We start from the raw sequence: 24,664 nt of genomic DNA, 5'->3' as shown, positions 1-24,664 counted from the left end.
TAATCAGTGGCATACCCAAGAGATTTTGTTCGTTCATCAATTATATATATTTAAACAGCTGTTAGCATGTATAATTTTATTTCCTTGCAGCATCTCAGAGGTGGATGGACCAGTAGGCTTATTATTAATTAATTGAGGACCATCAGTGCATTTGACTCCCTACAAAACACACTGATTTTTATAGACTGCCAGATCCACTCTAGGTATTTTTTCTGCAGTTAAAGGTAGTCTCAGAAGTGTTATATGTAACCCATAGCAAGAATAAATATGTGTGAGATAATCGTGTAAAGAAGAAATTCTGATCTCTATGCTAAATTTTTCACATAGCTGAGTAAAAGATTTCACATACATCCCTTTGCATGCGGATTCAGAGACCTGTAATCAGAGCAAACATTTTATCACTACCCACTAACACTTCCAGGTGGCTCCGGTTGTCTTTTTCCATCATTATTTTTAAGGTAGGTTTTGAAGCAGAAGCAAAAAATTCTCTGCCATTTACAATATATAAAAATGGTCTCAAATGTAACACTTTTTTTCTGCTTGGTCTATCTGAAGACTGTTCTCCACTGGAATGGGAGAATCTTCATAAGATCTTTGGAGTTGTGATTCTGAATTAGGCTATCATCTGATCTCCAGCTCTACTTACTCTGCTGTGCCCTCTCTAACTTTCGGAGAGGGTAATGATGCTGGATCTTAGGCTTTGTCTACACTACACAGCTTTTAGCGACACGGCCGTGTCCCTAAAAGTCGGGCAGTGTTAACGCTGTGTGTCGGCACTTTTGCTGACAAAATACTTCCGCCCCCTATGAGCGGGGTTCGCGTTGTCAACAGAAGAGCGCTCCTGCCAACAACGAGCTATTTACGGTGCCACTTGCCGTGGCAAAACATTTGTCTTTTGGGAGGCGGGGGGGAGAGTGCTTTTTTGAGCACCTGTGAACGACAAAAGTTTTGTCGTTCAATTGGCAGCGTAGACAAAGCCTTAGACAGTCGTCTTATTTTATATAATTAATTTAAATAAAATGTTGCAGATGAAAATCAGATTTTTTTTTCTTTCGAACAAACTCTTACTCAGTTGCCATAATAAATTCAGTATGGAGCTGGTGGAAAATCCGAATTTCCGTCCCCTAGGAAATTATGACGTTTGTTTTTCATCACAAATTGGGACAAAATATCGAAATGTTAAAATATTTTGCAGAACAGAAAGTTATGAAAAACCTAATTACAGAGGATAATTTTTACTTCTCCTTCTTGCACATTCCTGCTCAGTTTACTTGAGTTTGAGCTGCAGCCTGATCCCTTCTTAATGCTTCTCGTGGATTAGTCAGAAGAATTGGTGTGCGAACAGTGCAGCCAATGTTATTGTTGTTCCCCTCTGCCTCCCCTTCCGCCACAGATAAAATGAGTAAACTGTGATGCTGGGGGTGGTGCAAAGCTTTCTGTGTGTCTTAGAACAACAGGCCAGGAAGCTTGCCAGCCATTCAGGCCCTGTAAACCCAGGGAGAGACTGACAATTGTGCTGTAGCACTGCTATCCTTTTATAGTACCTCAGTGCTGCTATGTTTTAAAAGACAATTCTCAGTTTAAATTTCACCATTCTATCAAATTAATCTGAAAATATATATATATTTTAAAATTTCTCAGCTATTTTGCTTCATTTTCTTTCTTAAAGTAGCTCATGTATACAGGCAATGCCAGTGCCCTGATAGTGTGACTGCTGCATTATTCTGCCATTAGAGACCATCTGCTTTGGAAGTTACCTTAAACTTCTGTTCTCCCAGCTGGAGAGTTGCCATCCATGGTTGCCATGGTGGAAACTCTGTGTTTATGAAAGGCAGTATCAGGGATATGTGAATGAAAGAAGCCAGACTGCATTGCCCTAAAATCCAGCACTTCTTTAATGCAGCCAGAGCAATTGAACAGCAATACCTGTATCCCCTACAATCCGGGTGACACCATCCACACTTCATGTCCCCCACTCTCCCTCAAACCACACACCCCTGCCATCCAAGTAGTGAGGGAGGAGATGCTACATAATCAGTGTGTCTAATGGAGGAGTAAAAGGGTAGATGTGAGTAACAGTAAATCTGAAAGGATTAGGCCATACTAGTTGTTTTTTGTTGTCAGAGTATAGGGATAGGGATGGAGGCAGAAGATTAAATCCTGGTTCTACTAATGTTAATGGGGCTAGGATTTCACCTAGAGAGAAGTGGGTTTGATTGATGGAATGACCTGGTGTGCTATGTCACCGAGTCCTCTGTACTATCGGATCAAGTACAAGGTTGTGCTGTGTCTGAGCTGACAAAGATGCTGCAGGAAATTTGGCAGCATTTTGGTAGCATATGTAAAGTAATGGAGAGTTCTCTATCAAAAGATACCTATCCTATGTATCTATCTCATAGAACTGGAAGGGACCCTGAAGGGTCATTGAGTCCAGCCCCTGCCTTCACTAGCAGGACCAATTTTGCCCCAGATCCCTAAGTGGCCCCCTCAAGGATTGAACTCACAATCCTGGGTTTAGCAGGCCAACATTCAAACCACTGAGCTATCCCTCCCCCCTCAATTGGATACAATTGAGCCCTGGGGGATTAATTCTTTTTATGGAGTAACTCAAACTGAATAATGAAAAAAAAACTAACTGAAATTAAAGATAAAAATAAACAATTTCAGGAGGCAAGAAGCACTGTTCCTAGAGAACCTAAATGAATGAAATGGCTTTATTGGCACAGAGGTGAATGGAAAAGTATTGAGGCTGCTCAAGAAACAATTCAGTGGCATCTGGAATTTGTATAGTGTTAGCTAAGGAAACAGTCTTTTGAGGTTAATTAACTTAATTTAAATTCCTTAAATTTAACTTAATTTAAATCCCTTAAATATGCTGTCTTTCTATTTAGGGATATACATGTATACATATGTTATATTAATGATTTATCGGAGGAAAATCTTCTAAATTTACCCGGGACATAACTATCTCCTAACATCATTAGATAACAAGTTAGAAATGTTCTTAGCTGCTTGTATAATCATTAAGAGGATATATTTCAGTCCCAGATTACATTGTGACACTTTAAAAAATTAACTTTAGCATATTTCTATACACTAAAAAACTATGGCTGTTGTGAAACCAAATCTTATCTGAGCCATCACAAACCAGAGTATGTCTCCCCAATGGGCTGTATTTGTTGTTGAACAACTTAAATTGTTGGCTCCTGCAAATTCACTCGTGTGTGTGTGTGTGAGATGATATCTAAAATGAAAGGCAAAGCAGAGAAGAGTGTAGTTCAAGTATGTGTCAGTGTAGATTTGGCCGTAGATGCACATGCGCCTTGTGTGAGAGATTGGATTTTTTTTTAATAGCAGTGTCCATCATGGTCTCTCACGTTCCCTGTGCCTCCTGATGCTCCCATACAAAGGTATAAAAGAAAGGGTGACCGCCTGTGGCAACAGGATGGAACCTAGCAAGTCTCTGACCCACTAATTCTTAGTTTTTGGCTAAAGCTTCTACAAATCCTCTAAAAACCTTTATAGCTCATCTGATTTATCTTGACTTATGACTGCTGTGATCATATCTACTTGTCTGGATCAAGGATTGATGGTTAGACCTGCCCTCTTGAATGGCAGACTCTAAGCCTGTGGGCTTCAAGCTCTGTCCATCCTGCGATGTGTTAATCCCCTTAAAATCTGGGCACAGCTAGGCGCCTCTTCTCCTTAGGAGAATGACTTATACTGAGCAAATGTTTGGTGTGCCTGTCATTCTCCACTAGGATAAGAACATAAGAATGGCCATACTGGGTTAGACCAAAGGTCCATCCAACCCAGTATCCTGTCTACTTTGGGTAAGTTATTCCATGATGGTCTGTTGGGTTTTCTTGAAGTATCTGAACCTGACAGGTGGTTAGAGGCAGGATATATTGAAAAAGATGGATATTCTGATTTGCTAGTTGTATGTTTGTGTCTTGTAAACCTACATTCTCAATCCCTAGTAAAATAATGGTGGGGGAGGGGGGAACAAGAGAGTACTTGTAAGCATCTGAAGGGAAACAAAATATGAAAAATAAGCAGCAGAAAATTACAAAGAATAAATAAGGCCAGCCTCATTTTGATTATAATGTAAAATTAGTAAATGAAGGGAATACAGTAGATTTGATCATTTGATTTCTGGAACCGTAACACATGATTCAGTAGAGAAGGGGAGAAGGTATATGATCCAAGGATTGACAGACTTCTTTATTGTTAGGAAGAGCGTGTAATAAAGCACATTAATTAAACTCACAGATAGCACCAAGTTGGGAGGTGGTATGGATAGAGATGCAACACAATGGGACCGAAAACCGTTACAAATATTGCTAGGGATAACAATATAAAATTCAAGCCAGTACATCTGGGGGAAGATATTAACACTCCCACACTTTCAGTAGGAGGGAGATAATGAGAAGGTCATAATACCAAAAGAGACCTTGAGGTGATGGAGAACAGGAAATTAGATGATATTGCAGTGCAGTATGATATAATTTCTAATAATATTCTAGCCCAAAGGTGAGCTAGGTTCCTCACAATAAATACCCCCATGTGAGATTGTGTACCAGTTCTTAAGATCTGTAGTAAGAAGCCCAACTGCAAGGGCTTAGTAAGAGTCTAGGAAGAAGCTTCAGAGTGAAGCAGAGAGAGACAGGCCAGTGACTTTGAGAATAAGAGGTCCCATTTTCCTTAATTTAGTAAAAGTCCCTTCTTCAGTTTTGAGCATAAAGCAACTTGTTCCGTGATTCTTTGACATTGTCACATGACTCTCTTAAAATTTTACAATCCAAAAAGACACTAGGAAGGAGAGTGATAAAGAATGGGAGAGAATAGGGAGAGGAGGAAAGGGAAGTTTTGGGTTGGCATGTGTACATCTTGTTGGGGGTGCTGCAGAGAAGTGAGCAGTGAAGTTGGGTCTGATGAGGAAAGGAGTACAGAGGAGGGTTGATGTGGTGGGAAAAGTATGGTGATAAAGGTCATATAGATAAAAGTGGGTGGCAGGGTGAGGCAAGGCTGAGAGATAAACATGATTGGTGGCAACAAGGTAGTTGTAATTGGAGGTATCTGATGGTGGGATGGAAAGTACGGGTTCTGACATCAGGAGGACTGAGGTGGTGGCAGCGTAGCTGTAAACTTATGGACTGTCTGTTGCTTCTGCCACTTTTAGCCTCAGGTTTGGAATAGAAGCATGGAGAAGGAGGTGGCTGGTAGAAACTACAGGTTTGGAGGCCACTGAACGTGGTGTCTGGTTAATAGTGGAGAGGCCATGGGAGGCTGGGCAGGCTGCGTCCATTACAGAAAAGTCCTATAGGATTTAATAGAACATTTTCTGTAGGATTTGTGTATAAAAATTAAATTTTATAAGATGGCTAATGTTTTATTTCTGATATTCTATATGGGATCATATACCATACTCATTATTACTGTAGTATCTGAGTGCCTTCCAGGAGAACATTAAGCAGTGTGACTAAGTTCTGTGGTGTGTGTGGTCTATAATCCTCTACCCAGGGAGAGACATGTGCCGTGGAGTGTTTTGTTCTGGAATTTTAAAAATATGTAATATAATATTTATTTATGTATGTATGCATGGGGCTATATGGTTATGTTAAAGAAGGCAAGGTCAAAGAAATGTGCCTTGCACTTGGAGTGGAAGACGGTGAAATTTGTGATGGTCCCTAGTTTCTGAGGGAGTGCACCCCAAAAAGCTGTCTCCTGTACAGACAAGATTTACCCTTACTATAGCAAGTTCCATTTTGCCAGAGGAGCAAAGTTGTCAGCCATGGTCTTCATCTTGGCCATTGAGCTCCTTGAAGATAAGGACTGAGACCTTGAACTTGGTTCAGTATCCTATGGGAAGCCTGTGCAAGGAGCGGAGATAGGTTTGATATGTTTGTGGTACCCAGTGATGCTGAGGAGATGTGCTCAATGTTCTCTACCAGCTGATCTCTCGGGCCTGAGTGCTACATGCCCAACAATACTGCATTGCGCTTAGGCAGCCAAGAGACGACAAAGGTGTGAATAACTGAGGCCAGGCCATTTTTTGCCAGGATGGGATGAGGTCTCCTAGACAACCAGAGATGGTAGAAAGTGTTACTGGCAGATTGTAGTATGTGAGCACTCAACACCGGCAAGGAATCCAGGAGCACTCCTAAACTATGGACTGAATTGACCAATTGTGGGTGTAGCTTCAGCTAAAGGAGACTGCTCCATGTCTGTAAACCCTTCAGAATGCTTTCCTCTGCTCTGTCTTGCTTGGGTTGCAGGAATATAACATTTTTAAAAATTAAATCCCATAGGATGGTTCAAAATCTTACAGATAGGGTATCATTTTCTATTAAATGTAGAGGATTTTTAGAGTGATTTTTATAGAACTGCTACATTTCTGTAGAAGCCTATTGGATTAAGTCCTAATAAATTCCATAGAGGGTTTGCTGGCTCAGTGGCTTCTGATGTCCCTTCTGGTCTCTGTAGCTCAGTGCATTTTAGCACCAGAACATCATAATCCACTTCTAGATGATGGATAATTGATCACATTTCTTGGTAATCTGTTCCAATGGTTAATCACCCTCATTTGCAAAATTTACATCCTATTTCCAATTTGAACTTCCTGACTCAGGGGTTTTTGCTTCCAGCTATAATGCCATAGCAGTATGGTATTCCATTTTAAAGTGCGTCCTGCAGTTCTTGACAATGTATGCTATATGTCATCCAGTGTCCCAAGGCTGAGCTGAGTAATTCCCCATATAGAGACAAAAGGGGAGAGCTTTTAGATTCCATAGGGGTACCTCTTTCTACTTTGCTCCCCTATGTGGTAGGGTTTTTGAATGTCCTTCACTCTGGCTTGGTTTACTTGGCACTTGGTCTTCATCCTTGTGCCACATACCACCACGATAGAGATGCTACAATCACTCCAAAGCAACGTCCTTGATGAATCTCTGCTTTCTCATTCTCCATGGATTCCAGACATGGGAGGCCATTTTGCAGACAGTGTGTGATTGATTCTCTTCCAAGAGCAATTCCTTTCAGCATAAAGCCAACTCCTTTGGAAAAGATCAAACAAAACAGCTTCTTTGATTGGACTGGAATAGCTACAGTTTCAGTGTGATCAATGTGGATGTAAAACAGCATTTCATCAAAGGCTTTCTTGGTGGCCTAGCGACAGCTTATTAGAGTTCAGATCCTCAGCTTAATGCCTCAACCCTCAAGCTGGCATTGGCAAGGTCGCTGCTAGGTAGGCACTGAAAACAATGTCTGCTAGCCAGCAACAGGGTAGAAGTGATGGACCCCAAATGAAGCATTATTGTAATACTGGACCTTTTGAAGGTGGTTACTGGGGAAGGACAAAGGTGAGAAAAAGGGGCAATTTTCTATTAAATGTATAGGCGTTTTAGAGTGCTTTTTATAGAAACTCTTACATTTCGGTAGAAGCCTATTGGTTTAAGTCCTGTTAAATTCCATTGCATGGGGTGGGAGGGCAAGCTTGCAAACCTACAATATTTTGAATTCCAGAAGAACTGCACTGCAATTTGGCTTTGACTGTCCAATAGCACACAGTTAATTTCAGAATGTTTTCACATTTAATTCAGTAGGAAATTAGTGGGCTCAGCACCTTGCAGGATAAAGCCCTATGAAACTATGAACAGTAAAATAAAATTTCAAGTGAGATAACAATAGTACATGTCACATTAATAGAACAGAAGGAGTGTTATTCATTGTGGATATCTTTAGTTCGAAACACTAAAATCCGATCCTGCCAGGTGCTAAGCGTCCTTTCATTGCCTCTGAAGTCATTGGGAGTTGATGATTCACAATAGCTTACAGGAGATGCTCATCAATTTGCAAGGTCAGGCCCAAGATGCGATGTTTAGATAGAGCCCAATTCCGCTCCCATTAAACTCACTGAAAATGTTAGAAGTGGGCTGCAGTCCACGAAAGCTTATGCTCTAATAAATTTGTTAGTCTCTAAGGTGCCACAAGTACTCCTGTTCTTTTTACTGAAAATTTTGTTATTGATTTTAGAGGAAGCAGGATTGAGTTTTTACTGGTTTGATTTGGGGGGTCAGAGGAGAGAGGTGTTGAAAAAAGAGAGATGATAATTCATCCCTGTTCTGGCGTTGTCATTCTAATGTTGTTAATTATAAATCGGCAACATAGTCAAAAACTATTCATTTCAGAGAATTTCACATACTTTAATGTATTAAGCTTTTCAGGATGGTTATTTCCAATAAATGTTCCTTTATTTCAGAGAATCCATGATTTAGTCATTAGTGGGGTATTTGATATTTCCTGTCCTGTTACATATAGTTAGAGGTTTATTAATTAAGTTCATGTAAGAAATCAAGTTAAGGCTCTGGGTGCATGTTAAAAGATAAGAGTATATTTTACTTATTCTCTAACTTTTGGCTTTAAGGTTTAGGGCATGTCTACACTACAGCCCTAAGTTGACCTATTTTAAGTCCACCCTACCCTCCTTCTGTCGATGGTGCATGTCCTCACCAGGAGTGCTTCCACCGACTGATGGGGCCAGGGCTTTCAGTTCTGTGCACCTCCACAGGCTCTCAGCTAGGAGCAGGGGGCAGCCACCTGAGCTTCTCAGCTTTCTCAGCAGGGAGCCTCTGGGCAGCAGCCCAGCTGGGAGTGGGGAGCCAAGGTAGTTAGGTTCTAGGATGGTGCTGTGAAATTGACAGGACGTGAAATTGAAAAGACAGTCAACAGCGATGTAAGTAGCATAAATAAAACAGATGCTGCATTGCCCTACCTACACCGACAGAAGTGCTACACCTCTTGTGGAGGTGGAGTTATTGTATCAGTGTAGTATGGCACTTAGATTGGTCGGACGAGGCTGTAGTGTGAACATTGACATAATTAGGTCAAACATAAGCTGCTTTACGTTGACCTAACTGTATAGTGTAGACCATGATAATGTTGATAATTTTTAACCATTTTTCTGTTTTATCAACTTAAATTTTCACAATTCCACAAAAATATGGGTTTTAAGCATCTTTTTATTTTTACCAATTTAAAATTTCACAGTTGCAGAAAATTTGGGAGGGAGGGGGGGGCGCGTCGGACAGTAATTATATAACAATGTTGAGATTAAAAAATTGAGACTTTATAACCATTAAAACACAAATTGTCAACATCACATTGTCAAAATATACAAAGTAAACATCCTTAAATCAAACTCTAATAGTTCTGAAGCAGCATTTTTCTTAATATGCTTATCTGTAAAGTTTGGTTGTTATTGATGGAAATATTTGTGTGTGTGTGTGTGTGTGTGTGTACCTACAGTGAAATCGACATTTACTAACCTTTATCAATACAAATCTAATCCTTTCAAATCTACTCATGCTATAAACTTTTCCATATGAAAAAATGTTGGAAGCTTATTGATCAGACTGCCGGTAGCTGGATCAATGCAAAGATAACCTGGAGCATAGAGATAAGCTTTGTCCCTCATCTGCAGGGAAGACTGACATGTCTCTGAGATCCCAGCACAAGTTATCAAATTGCAGTCCATCTGTATCTGAAAATATGACTAATCACATTAGAATGGGTGAAATTACAATATTACAAAATAAATAGTTTTATTCATTTTTTTTAAGCTGATGTATATTTAAAAGTATCAGTTTCTTTAGTATAATTAAGCTAGCATTGCTTCTAAAGTAATTACGGAAAGGTACAAGCTTTTCTTCATCATGTGTGATTTTAGTCCTGCTGTGTAGTTTGCCATATAACCGAACGTTCATTAATCTGGTTTGGAAATGCATTGTGTGAACCATAGCCTCTAAACTGCTGTCGACTTTAATGATGATTGTGTCAAGTGTGGTCAGTACAAAGCCGGTATGTTTACCGCTCTATTCACTCCCTGGTTTTAGTAGAAAGTATTGCTTCAAAAGTCAGTGTTTGTTTATGGTGTGTTAAACTGCGGTGTATTAAAACAATGTTAAAATTACATATTTATCACCTTGAATTCTCAAGGGTTTTCTTGGTCCTGCTTCCAGGCTAGTGGGCCTGGTAGTGGCATAGAAAGTACGCTTATTACGTTTGCGGATGATACCAAACTGGGAGGGATTGCAACTGCTTTGGAGGACAGGGTCATAATTCAAAATGATCTGGACAAATTGGAGAAATGGTCTGAGTTAAACAGGATGAAGTTTAACAAAGACAAATGCAAAGTGCTCCACTTAGGAAGAAAAAATCAATTTCACACATACAGAATGGGAAAAGACACAAGAAGCCATTCTTCCGCTCTACTCTGCTCTGGTTAGGCCTCAGCTGGAGTATTGTGTCCAGTTCTGGGCACCGCATTTCAAGAAAGATGTGGAGAAATTGGAAAGGGTCCAGAGAAGAGCAATAAGAATGATTAAAGGTCTTGAGAACGTGACCTATGAAGGAAGGCTGAAAGAATTGGGTTTGTTTAGTTTGGAAAAGAGAAGACTGAGAGGGGACATGATAGCAGTTTTCAGGTATCTAAAAGGGTGTCATAAGGAGGAGGGAGAAAACTTGTTCATCTTAGCCTCTAAGGATAGAACAAGAAGCAATGGGCTTAAACTGCAGCAAGGGAGGTCTAGGTTGGACATTAGGAAAAAGTTCCTAACTGTCAGGGTGGTTAAACACTGGAATAAATTGCCTAGGGAGGTTGTGGAATCTCCATCTCTGGAGATATGTAAGAGTAGGTTAGATAAATGTCTATCAGGGATGGTCTAGAGAGTATTTGGTCCTGCCATGCGGGCAGGGGACTGGACTCGATGACCTCTCGAGGTCCCTTCCAGTCCTAGAATCTATGAATCTATGGGCTCTGAGGAAAGTGTGCGATCTAGGTATTTCAGCAGTCAGTGTGCAAAGATCCAGTTTAGAGCAAGATGGGGTGAGTTGTGCCTCTCAGCCTTAGTGAGCAGTCTGTTTTCTCTCTCTCTCTCTCTCTCTGGTTCTTATGTGTTAAAGTTCTGGATTTGAAGAACTAAAGTAATGTTATGTTGCAGCCTTCCTGAGAATTTTAAGTTTTTAGTTAACTTCTCTGTTTGTAGGCCTTGAACATGACATAATTATTAATTGAATTCTAAGTTGGTAGTCCAAAAAGTTGTCCTAAAGTGATCTTGTTTATCCAGGATGGCTGTTGCTGTTACTGTGAGAGCTCTGCTATTGTTTGAGTGATTCACATTTAGAGCCTGAGCCATTGCCTACTGAATTCAATAGAAAGACTCCTGTTGACTTCAGTGAGCATTGGATCAGGCCGTTTGTGTGCTGGCTGAAAATAAGTGAAGCTGGTGTACACATTTTGTGTAATAAAACATACAGACTGGAGATTTTAGTTTTTGGGGAAAGCTATTGTACTTGATTTAAAAATGACCTTAAATGGATGGCCATCCTCCTGGCCATCATAATGGACAATAGCTCATGGTAGGAAACTTAAATGTCTGACAATATATTGTATAGGATCATTATGGCAAGAATGAAGTATTTTTAAAATTTAAGTTAAAACGAGAGAATAATATAGACATAGTTCAAGCCACGGTGAGGATTTTAATTATTTTTATAGAGGATAAAACAACATATATAACTTATATGCCTGATCAGTCTGGTTTTGATTGCAGCTCTGATTACTATGAAAACTTTGTTTTCATTAACAGACCCCAACAGTTCTATTGATTGTTTTATTTTGTCTTTCACATATGCAAATGGCTTGTAAAGGGAAACAAAGCTGGAATCGCATATTCTTTAAGTGTGTAGTCTGTGGGTTAAAGAAAATGTTTGTCTTTCAGACATTGTCTAAACCTAAACATATACAGATTAACATAAAAATGTATAAGACAGTCAAGGAAGAATGACCTTTTGCATTTTTTTGCCGAAAATCTAACTATTGCTTTGGCATCTTTGTTGGATCTACATGCATAGGCTAAAGATTTAATTTACAAAGGCCAGTGGAGTAGAAGTTCAAATCAATGATGTCCAGGGTGAAAAACACCTTTTTTTATAGGCTGCTGCTGTCTTGACAGATTTGTCATCTTCAGTTTATAGTACATGGGTCTATGCATACATGGAACTGTCTCTTGAAATAAAAAACAATTTGCCCATGAGACTTAGGCCACTAAATCCAAAAGGCATTTTTGAAAATGGGACGTAGGCTCCTAAATAACTTCGGCCCTCCTTGATGCTTCTGCTGGCTTCCTCTCTGCTCAGTCATTTGAGGGTAAATGCTGTTTGGAAACATGTATTTCAAGACTAATTTCTCAGTTGTTAATAAATTCTCTCGGAAGCCACCACACTCTTTACTACTTTAGGTTAAAAACTACCCTTCACCTACAATATATGTAGAATAAGACTGATTTTTAACTACTCTGTGTCTTGATAAATTGTTGCATCTGATTTATCCATGGGACAGTGTTGGTTTTTCTTTGTTTTGTTTTAACAAGATTCCATGAACTTTCTTTTTCCATCCCTAAAAAAATAGCTGTGATATATTTAAATCAGTGTGGGATTAGTCAAATTAGTCAAATCCAGTTGTCAAATTTGGATGCCTAAATCAGTCTCTATTTCTACGTTTCATAGAATCATAGAATATCGGAGTTGGAAGGGACCTCAAGAGGTCATCTAGTCCAACCTCCTGCTCAAAGCAGGACCAATTCCCAGCTAAATCATCCCAGCCAGGGCTTTGTCAAGCCGGGCCTTAAAAACCTCCAAGGAAGGAGACTCCACCACCTCCCTAGGTAACGCATTCCAGTGTTTCACCACCCTCCTAGTGAAATAGTTTTTCCTGATATCCAACCTGGACCTCCCCCACTGCAACTTGAGACCATTGCTCCTTGTTCTGTCATCTGCCACCACTGAGAACAGCCGAGCTCCATCCTCTTTGGAACCCCCCTTCAGGTAGTTGAAGGCTGCTATCAAATCCCCCCTCATTCTTCTCTTCTGGAGACTAAACAATCCCAGTTCCCTCAGCCTCTCCTCATAAGTCATGTGCTCCAGACCCCGAATCATTTTTGTTGCCCTCCGCTGGACTCTTTCCAATTTTTCCACATCCTTCTTGTAGTGTGGGGCCCAAAACTGGACACAGTATTCCAGATGAGGCCTCACCAATGTCGAATAAAGGGGAACGATCACGTTCCTCGATCTGCTGGCAATGCCCCTACTTATACAGCCCAAAATGCCGTTAGCCTTCTTGGCAACAAGAGCACACTGTTGACTCATATCCAGCTTCTCGTCCACTGTGACCCCTAGGTCCTTTTCTGCAGAACTGCTACCTAGCCATTCGGTCCCTAGTCTGTAGCAGTGCATGGGATTCTTCCGTCCTAAGTGCAGGACTCTGCACTTGTCCTTGTTGAACCTCATCAGGTTTTTTTCGGCCCAATCCTCTAATTTGTCTAGGTCCCTCTGTATCCGATCCCTACCCTCTAGTGTATCTACCACGCCTCCTAGTTTAGTGTCATCTGCAAACTTGCTGAGAGTGCAGTCCACACCATCCTCCAGATCATTAATAAAGATATTAAACAAAACCGGCCCCAGGACCGACCCTTGGGGCACTCCGCTTGAAACCGGCTGCCAACTAGACATGGAGCCATTGATCACTACCCGTTGAGCCCGACGATCTAGCCAGCTTTCTATCCACCTTACAGTCCATTCATCCAGCCCATACTTCTTTAACTTGGCGGCAAGAATACTGTGGGAGACCGTATCAAAAGCTTTGCTAAAGTCACGCATTTAGATTAGTGGATAGGTGAACGAATACCCAATCTGAGGTCTAAGGTTTATTTTTAGCCCACATGCAGAACTAGGTGGCCTTACATAAGCCTGGAAGTTTGAAAACTGGATTTGTTGATTACAGTCTTGGAAATAAATATCATCCCTATCAGCTACAGAAGATGCAATTACATATGGATAAAACGTAATTGAGGTAGACCAAGAGATGTGATCTATTTCCAATAATGAGATATATAATTCTGGGGCAATATTATTTTCTCTTTGCATCTATTAGGCAGGTTCTTGGTGTAAGATGATAGTGTTGGTGCAGTAAAATCCTGCTCTAACATACCTGGTTTAGAACTTTATTGCATGCCTAGCTTTGGATACTGCAGTCATGATCAGTGTTTATTCCATTAATAGTGGTTTTACTCACTTTCAGTGTTAGATTTTCTTTTCCCTGCTGTGCAATAACCTCATTCTAGCAGAAGCACCGTGTGGTATGCATGTTTATAGTGTCATTCAAGAGCACAGGTCTTTGAATTCTCTGCGGCTCCGTAACTTTGCATTAGATTACAGAATCATATGCCATGACTATGTTGTGGCATTCATTGTGATGGAGATAGGAGTGTGTTACTGACAGTGATTATGTTGGAATATATTATACTGTGCCAAATATGCTTCTGTAGGGGAAGCAAACTTACCTCTGGACTTTTTTCTGAATTAGTGTATAATTCCACATAGAAAAAGCATCACTGTTCATGCAACCTGCTGAGTGTCATTATAATGAGGTTTCATCACAGTGTGCATTGATATAATAGGATAGAATACTGCTTTTAACCCTTACAGTCCTTGGCCTACATTTTAAAAAGTGTCTAGTGCTTTTCGATGCCTCAATTTTTAGGTGCCCAATCTGAAACACCTCTGAACTCTTACCCTACTGACAGGAAGCTTTCCTCCTTCCTAATTGCTGCTCCTTTCTTCATCCCTTGAAGGAGAGATTATTTCTCACCTCCCTAGCAGAAAGATGAGGAATGGTGGTCTTGTAGTTAAAACAGTGGACCAAGACTCAGGAGTTCTGGGTTCAATTCCCTGCTCTGTCACAGGCTTACTATGTGAATTTAGGCAAGTTATTTAATCTCTCTGTGCCTCAGCTTCCCATCTATAAAATGAGCATAATATTTTAATGGTTTTGAAATTCTGAAACAATATGCACACCATAGAAAAAGCAAATAAGTTATCCACCACTCCATCAAGCACTGGGATGCTTCCTAACATTCCCCCACCATAAACAAAGAGGCTTCCTAATTCTCCATAATTCCAGCACCACTCTCCCAATCTGACTCATCTCCCTAAACTGCTCCCTTGGGGCTGGAACCAGTCAGGAACTGGCAGCTTGCGGTGATTGGGCCACATCAAGAAAATAGGCACTGGCAATAGATTTTGGTGGAGGGAGTCAGGAGAAAACAGGATTCACTTTTCCTGAGTCATATCTTGCCATGCCTTGTAACGGCAAGAAATGATCAGCCAGTAGAGTGCCCCCTAGTGGATTGCCAAAAAACCTGGAAATTCTCTAGTCTTTTTTACAGGTCAAAAGAAAATATGCCAGCTTCCTAAGGGTGAAAGTATATTAGATTTTGGCTGAAGAGAGGCCCAAGCTACAATGTTTGGATCCAGATGCAAACTTTCCCTAAGTTTGAGGTGCTCAGATCTAGTTTTTCCATTTTCTAGCAAGAGCACCTGGAATGGTATATTTGGAAAGTCAGCATCATGAGCAGTCTTGTTAAACCAAGTTTTATTTATTGTTTTGTTCCAGGTGGGTAAACTGAGAGAGAGAATCCAGGAAGTCAAGCAAGAAAGAGAGCAGGAGCAGCACAAGCACACTGCCTACATCTCTGAACTGAAGGCTAAACTCCATGAGGAGAAAATGAAGGAACTCCAGGCTGTCAGGGAGCTGCTTATCCGGCAGCATGAGCAGGAAGTAGCTCGTATGGTAAAAATAAAAGACAGTGAAATTCAACGCTTGCAATCTACGGTGAACGTGCTGCGGGATGGGGCAGCTGACAAAGTGAAAACTGCGTTGCTAAATGAAGCCAGGGAAGAAGCTCGGAAAGCATTTGATTGTGAACGTATAAAGATGCAGCAGGAGATATTAGAGCTGAAGTCCGGTAAAAAGCAGCTTGAAGAAGCTTTGAACAATATTATGCAGGCAGATAAAATGAAGGCTGCTGATCTGCGCACGGCTTATCAGTCCCATCAAGATGAGGTTAATAGAATAAAGCGTGAATGTGAGAGGGATATCCGCAGACTGGTAAGCTTAATTAAACAATAAATATATTTCAGTTTACAGCAGCTATTAGAACATTATTGTGCTGCCCGTGAAAGATATTAGAGTCTGGTTTGAAGTGGCAGATTTAATCGTTTGTTGTTTGGATAATAAACACCCTATTCCCACTTCTTTCTTTTCCTGCAGCACAGAGGAGTATTGGCTCCACCCCAATCCACTAACCACACCCCTATCTACAACAGTACATCCTGTCACATAAAGAGAGTGGAAATACCAAACCCCTGCAGTGTGTTTCCGCTCAAGAGATCCAAGTTATTGGGTAGCTTTCTCTTCCTCTTTGCCTGAAATTCCTTTCCTTACAAGACCTTCTCTATTGAAGGATTCAAGATGTGTTCACTCTGCAGAGCCGAGGTTCCCTTTCTGTGATGGATGTGCTAGCTATTTCAGATACAGCATACGTGCTGCAGCAGTCTGTCCTTGTGGGAACCACTCTGGCAGAGTGAAAAGAATAGTCCCTTCTGCTTCCAAAGTATTGTCCATATCACTCACTTTCTTGAAGTAACAAGGATTGTTGCCCCTTGTCACTTGTTCTTGATACTCCTTTAAAGGGCAGAGGTGTTAGTGTGGGCCCAGGGTAACAGAGCTTTTCCTCCGTCATAAAGTTCACCATAGGCAGCGGCCTTCCCCTTATGAACAAAACAGAAGTAAAGTAATGTATCCAATCGTACTGATCCAAACCACTACATTTTACCCTAGTGATACTGCAATGTTTGGGCAAATTATGACACCAAGTAGACTTACAGTAATATATAATGAAAAGGCCGTTCTGTTTGGCATCATGATATTTTCCATGTATGGAGTGTTGAGATTTGGTTACTAAAATTAATTAACTTTCAGTATGATAATAAGAATGCAAATACCATGCAAGATAAATTATAAAAGAGGAATAGTCTCTCCTTTAATGTTAAGGAAATTCTTTATTTCATCTTGTGTCAAGACCAGAATTTGAATGGAGTACAAAACAAGGACAGGTTAGTCATTCTATGCACACACAGATATGCTCTCTCCCACTCCTTTAGATAAATGATGGCAATGACAAGCTACAGACAAATAACATTTTATGGTAGTAATTGCAGTCTAAGGCAATAAAGCTTATAATGCAGTTACTTTGTCCCTTAAGTAAATTGGTTATTGACAGGCTATTGGGCGCTACAACTTGCTAAGAATGCTGTAAAGATTGTCAGGCCTCAGACCTTAGTGAGCATAATTACCCTTTCATACTTCTTTCCCAGTCCCTAAAAATCTGGTAATCCTAAAAACAGTTCTACAAAGTACAGGAGTTGAAATCCAAATTATTCTAAGTGATCACATGGCATAGAACATGGAACTCTGCATACTCTGTCTCCATGAGAACACAAGGTTCTTGTTGATTTCTGTATCCTGGCCTGGGAGAAAGCAGATAAATAGTGCTAGGGGAGGGAGGACACAGCACATACTGCATGTGCATACTCCCTCAGAATAAAACAATTTTACATCTAACATCCTTGGTAGTGTCTTTTTTTATTATTTGAAGATCAAGTTTTAAATAGGCAGAATAGTAATAGAACAGAAGCAAAGTCAGTGCTTCTGCAAGATTGTCTGAACAGTGAGGATCTGACAATGATTAAAGAAATGGCAAAAGCCTGCAACATTACTCAGATGTGTCATTTGTAACGTAACCAAAGTAAGCCCCACCCACAACTGATGGAGCCTCTTGGTCTTCTCTGAGTGAGAACTATAAGACACCCTTCCAGCCTCATGGTAGTTAAGATTCTGCAAACAGAATACCTAGTCCATCTTGCTCAGGTTGCCAACAACTGAAAACATCTTGTTATTGAATTACAATTAGGCCAGAATTTTTACCAGCACAAAATCAGTTGGATAAGCTCCATTCAAGTATACAAACAAGACAAAACAGGAATTAGTGGCCTTTCTTAAATACTTGGCAGAGTCTCAACATATGAAATCGGTTATTCTTCTGAATGGGGTTAGTTCCATAGTCTTGCTTCAGTTTTTAGTTTAAATAGCAGCTCGTGGTTGGTGGTGAATTTTTTTTTCTTTTCATTGTAATACTTCCTCCTAACTGTGGAGACATCCCAAATGCCTTTCCCTTTTTCCATTTGTCAAAAAAGAATGTTTGCCTGCTTTTCCAGTGAAGGTCATCAATCTGATTTGGGTGTGGGAGGATATTTCATTTATTTCCCTTTTTCTGCACAAGCATCAATAACGTCAGCACAAGTCTGAAAATGAGATTCAATTTGTGCACTGTCTGCTTTCATGTCTTGCTGTTTAGCAACAGTACAGAACACTGCACTCTAATAAGGCTCACCCTCTGCCTTAGAGCCAGGACTGGCCTGAGAGTAAAGGATCAAACTCAGGATTCAACAGGGCCGCTCGGGGGTGGGGAGGCAATTTGCCTCGGGCCCCACAGGGGCCCCCACTAGAATATAATATTCTATAGTATTGCAACTTTTTTTTTTATGGAAGGGGCCCCCAAAATCTGACTGCCTTATAGTCATTTAAATGTAACAAGGTTCTGGGCAAATACATGCTTTATCTTGATGAGGGTTTTCTCATATATGGTAAAAAGCTAGTCTCTCCATAGTTATTGCTGAGGCTCACTTCCAGTTTTCAAGACTGATTTTTGACACCCTCAAGTAATTTCAGTCCAAGCATTTGGCCTCCCTTGTTTGCAACCAGGAAAACTAATATGAAAGATAAGACCATATCCACCCGTTATCTGTCGATCATATTGGCTATTATCTGAAAACAAGCAGACTGTACGTACAATAAAATAAAGTTATATTCATTTTTTATTGAAGGTGTGGACCTTGCAAGCTGAAATGAAAATAAGCTTTGAAAACTGGATAATGAGCTTTCATATATGTACAGATATTATTAAAATTAAATTCTTCACATAAGCAATGCTTCTGTAGACTCCTACTGACCTATAAAAAGTACAGTCATAAAGTAATATTTAAAAATAAATTCTGTATAAAACTTTTGCTCATATATCAGTGTTATTCATGTACACCTCTACCCTGATATAACGCTGTCCTCGGGAGCCAAAAAAATCTTACCACGTTATAGGTGAAACTGCATTATATTGAACTTGCTTTGATCCGCCGGAGTGCACAGCCCCGCTCCCCCCGTAGCGCTGTTTACCACTTCATATCCGAATTCGTGTTCTATTGGGTCATGTTATATTGGGGTAGAGGTGTAATTGATTTCAGACAGGAGCAATAAAAATGTTTTCATTATTTAAAAAAAAATTCCTATGGAATCTGTTTTTAAAAAGCAGACATTCTCTTGCAAAATGTGGAATCCAAAAACTGCAGCTCATGTTAGCTAATGTATGAGAACCTGAAAATGAATTTTACCAGAACAAACTAGAGAGATGAAACTGGAAAGTTTTTTCATTGCCCTAGCAGAGAGACAACATGAATAGTAATATGAAAATTAGCTGCAATGTATGTATTTTAAAAAATATTACCTAATACTGTATTATATCCCTAGTCTAAATTATCTAATATATCTAAGTACTTATATTTCCCCAGTCACCGTAGAATGTGAACAACATCCAAATGGTTAAAATTAGAAATAATAATGTTTATACATAACTCAACTATCAAACATCTGTAGTAAAGTGAAAAATACAAGCTGCCTTCTCTGGAACTGTAGACTGATTTTCAATCAGATGTGCACAAAGCCACGTTTGCACTTTTGTGTATATGTAGCTTCAGTGTGGAAATCCTCTGAATTATAGTTGCAAATCAGGGTTGTGCAGGCATGCATGCACCTACATGCGTAACCCCAGTGTGTGTGTGTGCGCGCGCGCGCATTGGAAGTTTTGCATATCTATGTTAAAGCAAAAATGTGTAGTTTTGCACATGCCTATTCGAAAATGTCAGTCCATGCTGAAAATCAAAAGGTTCCCTTTACCAGCGTTGACCTTTGGATATTGACCTGATCTTGGGAGGTACATACCTGAGAATAAATGGTAATCTATATGTCAGACTAAATTAAGCTGCTTAAGAAACACTATAATGAAAGCAGGGGAATAAAATAAAACAAAATAGGCTTTACAATAAGCTTAATTAAGGCCCAGTAGTGTTATAATGGTTATCATGAGGCTTAGCAAGGACTAGCAGTTAGCATAAATTAGTATAAATATTTGACCTAATGTCATAAGGTTTGTAGGAGCTTTTGCAATATGTAGCTTTTGATAAACAAGTACTACTCAGAAAGACGAAACAACATTTCGTGGGATTTGGTGGGATTTTAGTATGTGTAATCATGAATTTAACCTCACTGATACACTAGAAATATTGGGAAAGGTATTTATGCACATGCCTGATGTCAACAATTGGAACTCCAGTTATGGTTTCCCAGACAGCCGTACGTGGACTAAAGGCCAGAAAACAATCTAAATATGATCCCCAGACATACGTGGTCAGGAAAAGGGGATATAAAATATGGTGTTTGATTAACCTTTAGTTGGGACATCAGGGATGACAGAATGGCAGAAGACTTAGTACTGTCGAGCCCGCTCATACTGCTCTCCACATACTGTTCTTCCCCTTTTCTCTTCTAAGGGTGTCCATAAGGCTGTGAGTATGCTCAGCTTAGGGGGTTGTTTGGTTATCTTTATCTTGCTTTAATATATTTTTCTATGAGTTCTATTTTACTTGTATATTTTAAGTACTAAATAAAGTCCTCATGTTTCTGTGCAATTCACCAACCTCATCTCTTATAATACATTTATGTAGTTGCCTGAGTAAAGAACCTGTTATTAGTGACTTGTGCAATTTGCACCCGACATTTATCAAAAGCTACACCAGAGAGAAGTCCACCAGCCTATTTAGTTTCCAGATTGTGCTCTGTATTAACAGCCACATTTCTAAGCAGTTTTTCCTATATCTATCAGTGCACACACCTACAGCATAGATTGGTACTGTAGAAACTTAATAGAACTTAGATTAACACTGAAGACAAAACGTTCTGTTTACTGAAATGATTATACGGCAGATTTTTTAGTGAAAATTACTGTTTTACTCAATCTAAACTTTTCAATTATTAATTTTTAAAATATATATCTTAGTTTCTCTTACTTGAGTGTCAACTAAGGCTTATATTTGATTGACATACCAAATTTTATAATTCGGTACCAAAATTTTTAGTGAGATACACATTTTGTATTAAATCATTCTGAGCCCCTACAGCCAGACACTTGATGAGTTTTGTAGCACAATCCAAACCATTTTTGTTGACTGTATAAAGGAGATTACCATTATTGTACTGTATTATTGGAAAGAACAAATACAATTTCATTCATTGTGACTGTGGGGATACAGCTACCAGCAGGACCCTTATTAGACAGAGCAAACCTCTCTATGCTTTTTGTTAAAATACACAGTGGATGCTTCATGCTGCTTCCTGTGGAAAATAATACAAAAGATAGTGATTACAAATGCATTAAATTGATTTTGTCACTCATTTTGCACTCTGTTCATTTGCTGTACTATTTTATTAAGAGGGAAGCTGAGTATTGGTCAGTTGCATTTTATGCGGTAATATGCATAAACTTTGGGACAAGTTAGGCACACAGTTCGTGTGTGTGTGGGTTGAATGAATGAATGAATGAATAAATGTTCATTTTTTTTCTGTTCCATGCTGAAGGTAACTAGACTTTAATTTGTTTTTGATAGGTATTGTAATTCCTTTAATAGAAAAGCCCATATAAAGTCAGAGTTTAAAATCCTTTCACATACAAAACTCCAGTCAAACTTGGTAAGTATTATGTGCATGTAGTCCTACTAATTACACTGGTCTACAATTTTTGAGAAGTCGTCTGATTCAGAGATAAAATGTGCTATTTATTATGTATTTTGATGTGCTGAATTCAAATATGACAATTAAAACAACTGATTGGCTACTGTTTCTAAGATATTTAAGTTTTTACATTTTATGTCTATGTATATTGTGTAGATAGTAGAGTTTTAATCATAAATTGTAAACCTAGGTCTGTTCATGTGTTTATGGTTGCTTTACATGATAATATTTCACCTGTCCTGTTTATGTAACACTTTAAAAATCAGCAAAAGGGTTATATAAATAAAATTTATTATGAAACAAAAGGCAAAAAACTATTATGTACATAGTTTAGTCCTATTCAGTGTCTACTCGGCGCTTCTTGGCTTGTCTCTTGTATTCATTAAATGGAGCATCTCTTGTCACTGTCCAGCAATAGTCTGCAAGCATTGATGGGCTCCATTTGCCCTGATAGTTTCTCCATTGTTGCAATGTCCTGGTGAAATCGCTCGCCGCTCACTGCTCCGCAGTTCGGTGGGAAAAAAATCTAGATGAGAGTGCAAAAAATGTATCTTTAGTGACATGTTGCAACCAAGGCTTTTGTATGCCTTGAGGAGGTTTTCCACCAACAACCTGTAGTTGTCTGCCTTGTTGTTTCCGAGAAAATTTATTGCCACTAACTGGAAGACTTTCCATGCCGTCTTTTTCTTGCCACGCAGTGCATGGTCAAATGCATCATCTCGAAGAAGTTCACGAATCTGAGGACCAACAAAGACACCTTCCTTTATCTTAGCTTCACTTAACCTTGGAAATTTTCCACTGAGGTACTTGAAAGCTGCTTGTGTTTTGTCAATGGCCTTGACAAAGTTCTTCATCAGACCCAGCTTGATTTGTAAGGGTGGTAACAAAATCTTCCTTGATTCAACAAGTGGTGGATGCTGAACACTTTTCCTCCCAGTCTCCAATGACTGTCGGAGTGGCCAATCTTTCTTGATGTAGTGGGAATCTCTTGCACGACTAACCCATTCGCAGAGAAAACAGCAGTACTTTGCTCTCTTGCTCGATCTGCAGACTGGATACACAACAACATTCAAATCGCCACAAAGTTGCCACTGATGTTGGTCATAGTTTATGCACCTCAAAAGTTGTTTCATGTTGTCATAGGTTTCCTTCATATGGACTGCATGACCAACTGGAATTGATGGCAAAACATTGCCATTATGCAGTAAAACAGCTTTAAGACTCGTCTTCGATGAATCAATGAACAGTCTCCACTCATCTGGATCGTGAACGATGTTGAGGGTTGCCATCACACCATCAATGTTGTTGTAGGCTACAAGATCACCTTCCATGAAGAAGAATGGGACAAGATCCTTTTGACGGTCACGGAACATGGAAACCCTAACATCACCTGCCAGGAGATTCCACTGCTCTAGTCTGGAGCCCAACAGCTCTGCCTTACTCTTGGGTAGTTCCAAATCCCTGACAAGGTCATTCAGTTCACCTTGTGTTATGAGGTGTGGTTCAGAGGAGGAGGATGGGAGAAAATGTGGGTCCTGTGACATTGATGGTTCAGGACCAGAAGTTTCATCCTCTTCCTCGTCTGACTCAAGTGAGAATGATTCTGGTGCATCAGGAACCGGCAGTCCTTCTCTGTGGGGTACTGGGCGTATAGCAGATGGAATGTTTGGATAATGCACAGTCCACTTTTTCTTCTTTGACACACCTTTCCCAACTGGAGGCACCATGCAGAAGTAACAATTGCTGGTATGATCTGTTGGCTCTCTCCAAATCATTGGCACTGCAAAAGGCATAGATTTCCTTTTCCTGTTCAACCACTGGCGAAGATTTGTTGCACAAGTGTTGCAGCATATGTGTGGGGCCCACCTCTTGTCCTGATCTCCAGTTTTGCAGCCAAAATAAAAGTGATAGGCTTTCTTAACCATAGTGGTTATACTGCGCTTTTGTGATGCAAAAGTCACTTCACCACAAACATAGCAGAAGTTATCTGCACTGTTCACACAAGTACGAGGCATCTCTGCTCACTTTGGCTAAAGAGAAATGTGTCCCTTTGCAATATCAAACACTGACAAATAAGAGAGCATGACACTGTATGATTTCTAGAGCTGATATAGGGCAATTTGTTCAGCAGAGTGATGTAAGCTTCGTTATGATTGCATCATCCATGACTTCTAGGAATAACATGATGCAGTTCATATCATGTATGACGCAATACCAGCTTCAGATTGCATCATTCGTTGTTTTGCCTAAAAAGAAAGTACTGTCCAAACCCAGTCATAGATTTATTCATAGATCCAGTCAAAGATGTATTTTAGTCGTTTCTGGTTTAAATTGAGATCCCTTCCCTTTATAACTCACTTATCCTCCACCATTCCCAAATCAAGGGTCATATATACTGACCCAATAGCATATCTTGAAAACTAGAGCCAATCAACAATTTTAAGCATCATTTTCATTCTCAGTGACCCAGAATTAGTAAAGTTTGACTACATTTATTTCAGAAGCATTTTGGCTGTAGAGCAGTGTTATCAAGTCCCGAAAACAGCTCTGATTAAAGTAAATGGAAAGACTCTCATTGATTTTTGTGAGAGTAAGGTTGGGCCCACAGGGCTTGATTTTCCATGCATTGAATTAATAGCAAAGCTCCTGTTAACTTCATTGGACACAGGATCAAGCCCATATTAACAAAGATTGGAATATTGAACATGAAATGAATTAGGATTGTTTGTTGCTACTGTATAACCATATATTGTGATAACCTCACAACATTGGTTGAACTGTAATGTGATATTACTTCACCTTTATCCCAGT

General features: G+C 39.7%; 1 protein-coding gene across 20 annotated transcripts in view; it reads left to right on the top strand.

Moving 5' to 3' along the window:
* The window catches only part of JAKMIP1 (janus kinase and microtubule interacting protein 1), a 254,195-nt gene that overhangs the window by 125,840 nt on the left and 103,691 nt on the right, over window positions 1-24,664 (top strand). For all 20 annotated transcript variants that reach the window (XM_065598214.1, XM_065598216.1, XM_065598218.1 and 17 more), the window contains one exon: window positions 15,512-16,006. In XM_065598214.1, the coding sequence (XP_065454286.1) occupies window positions 15,512-16,006 (495 nt within the window). The remainder of the gene's footprint in view (window positions 1-15,511; window positions 16,007-24,664) is intronic.

Source organism: Chrysemys picta, chromosome 5, assembly GCF_011386835.1.
Source record: "Chrysemys picta bellii isolate R12L10 chromosome 5, ASM1138683v2, whole genome shotgun sequence".
Taxonomy (NCBI): Eukaryota; Metazoa; Chordata; order Testudines; family Emydidae; genus Chrysemys; species Chrysemys picta.
Note: the sequence above shows the minus strand (reverse complement) of the source record. Positions and strands in the feature narration are given on the sequence as shown.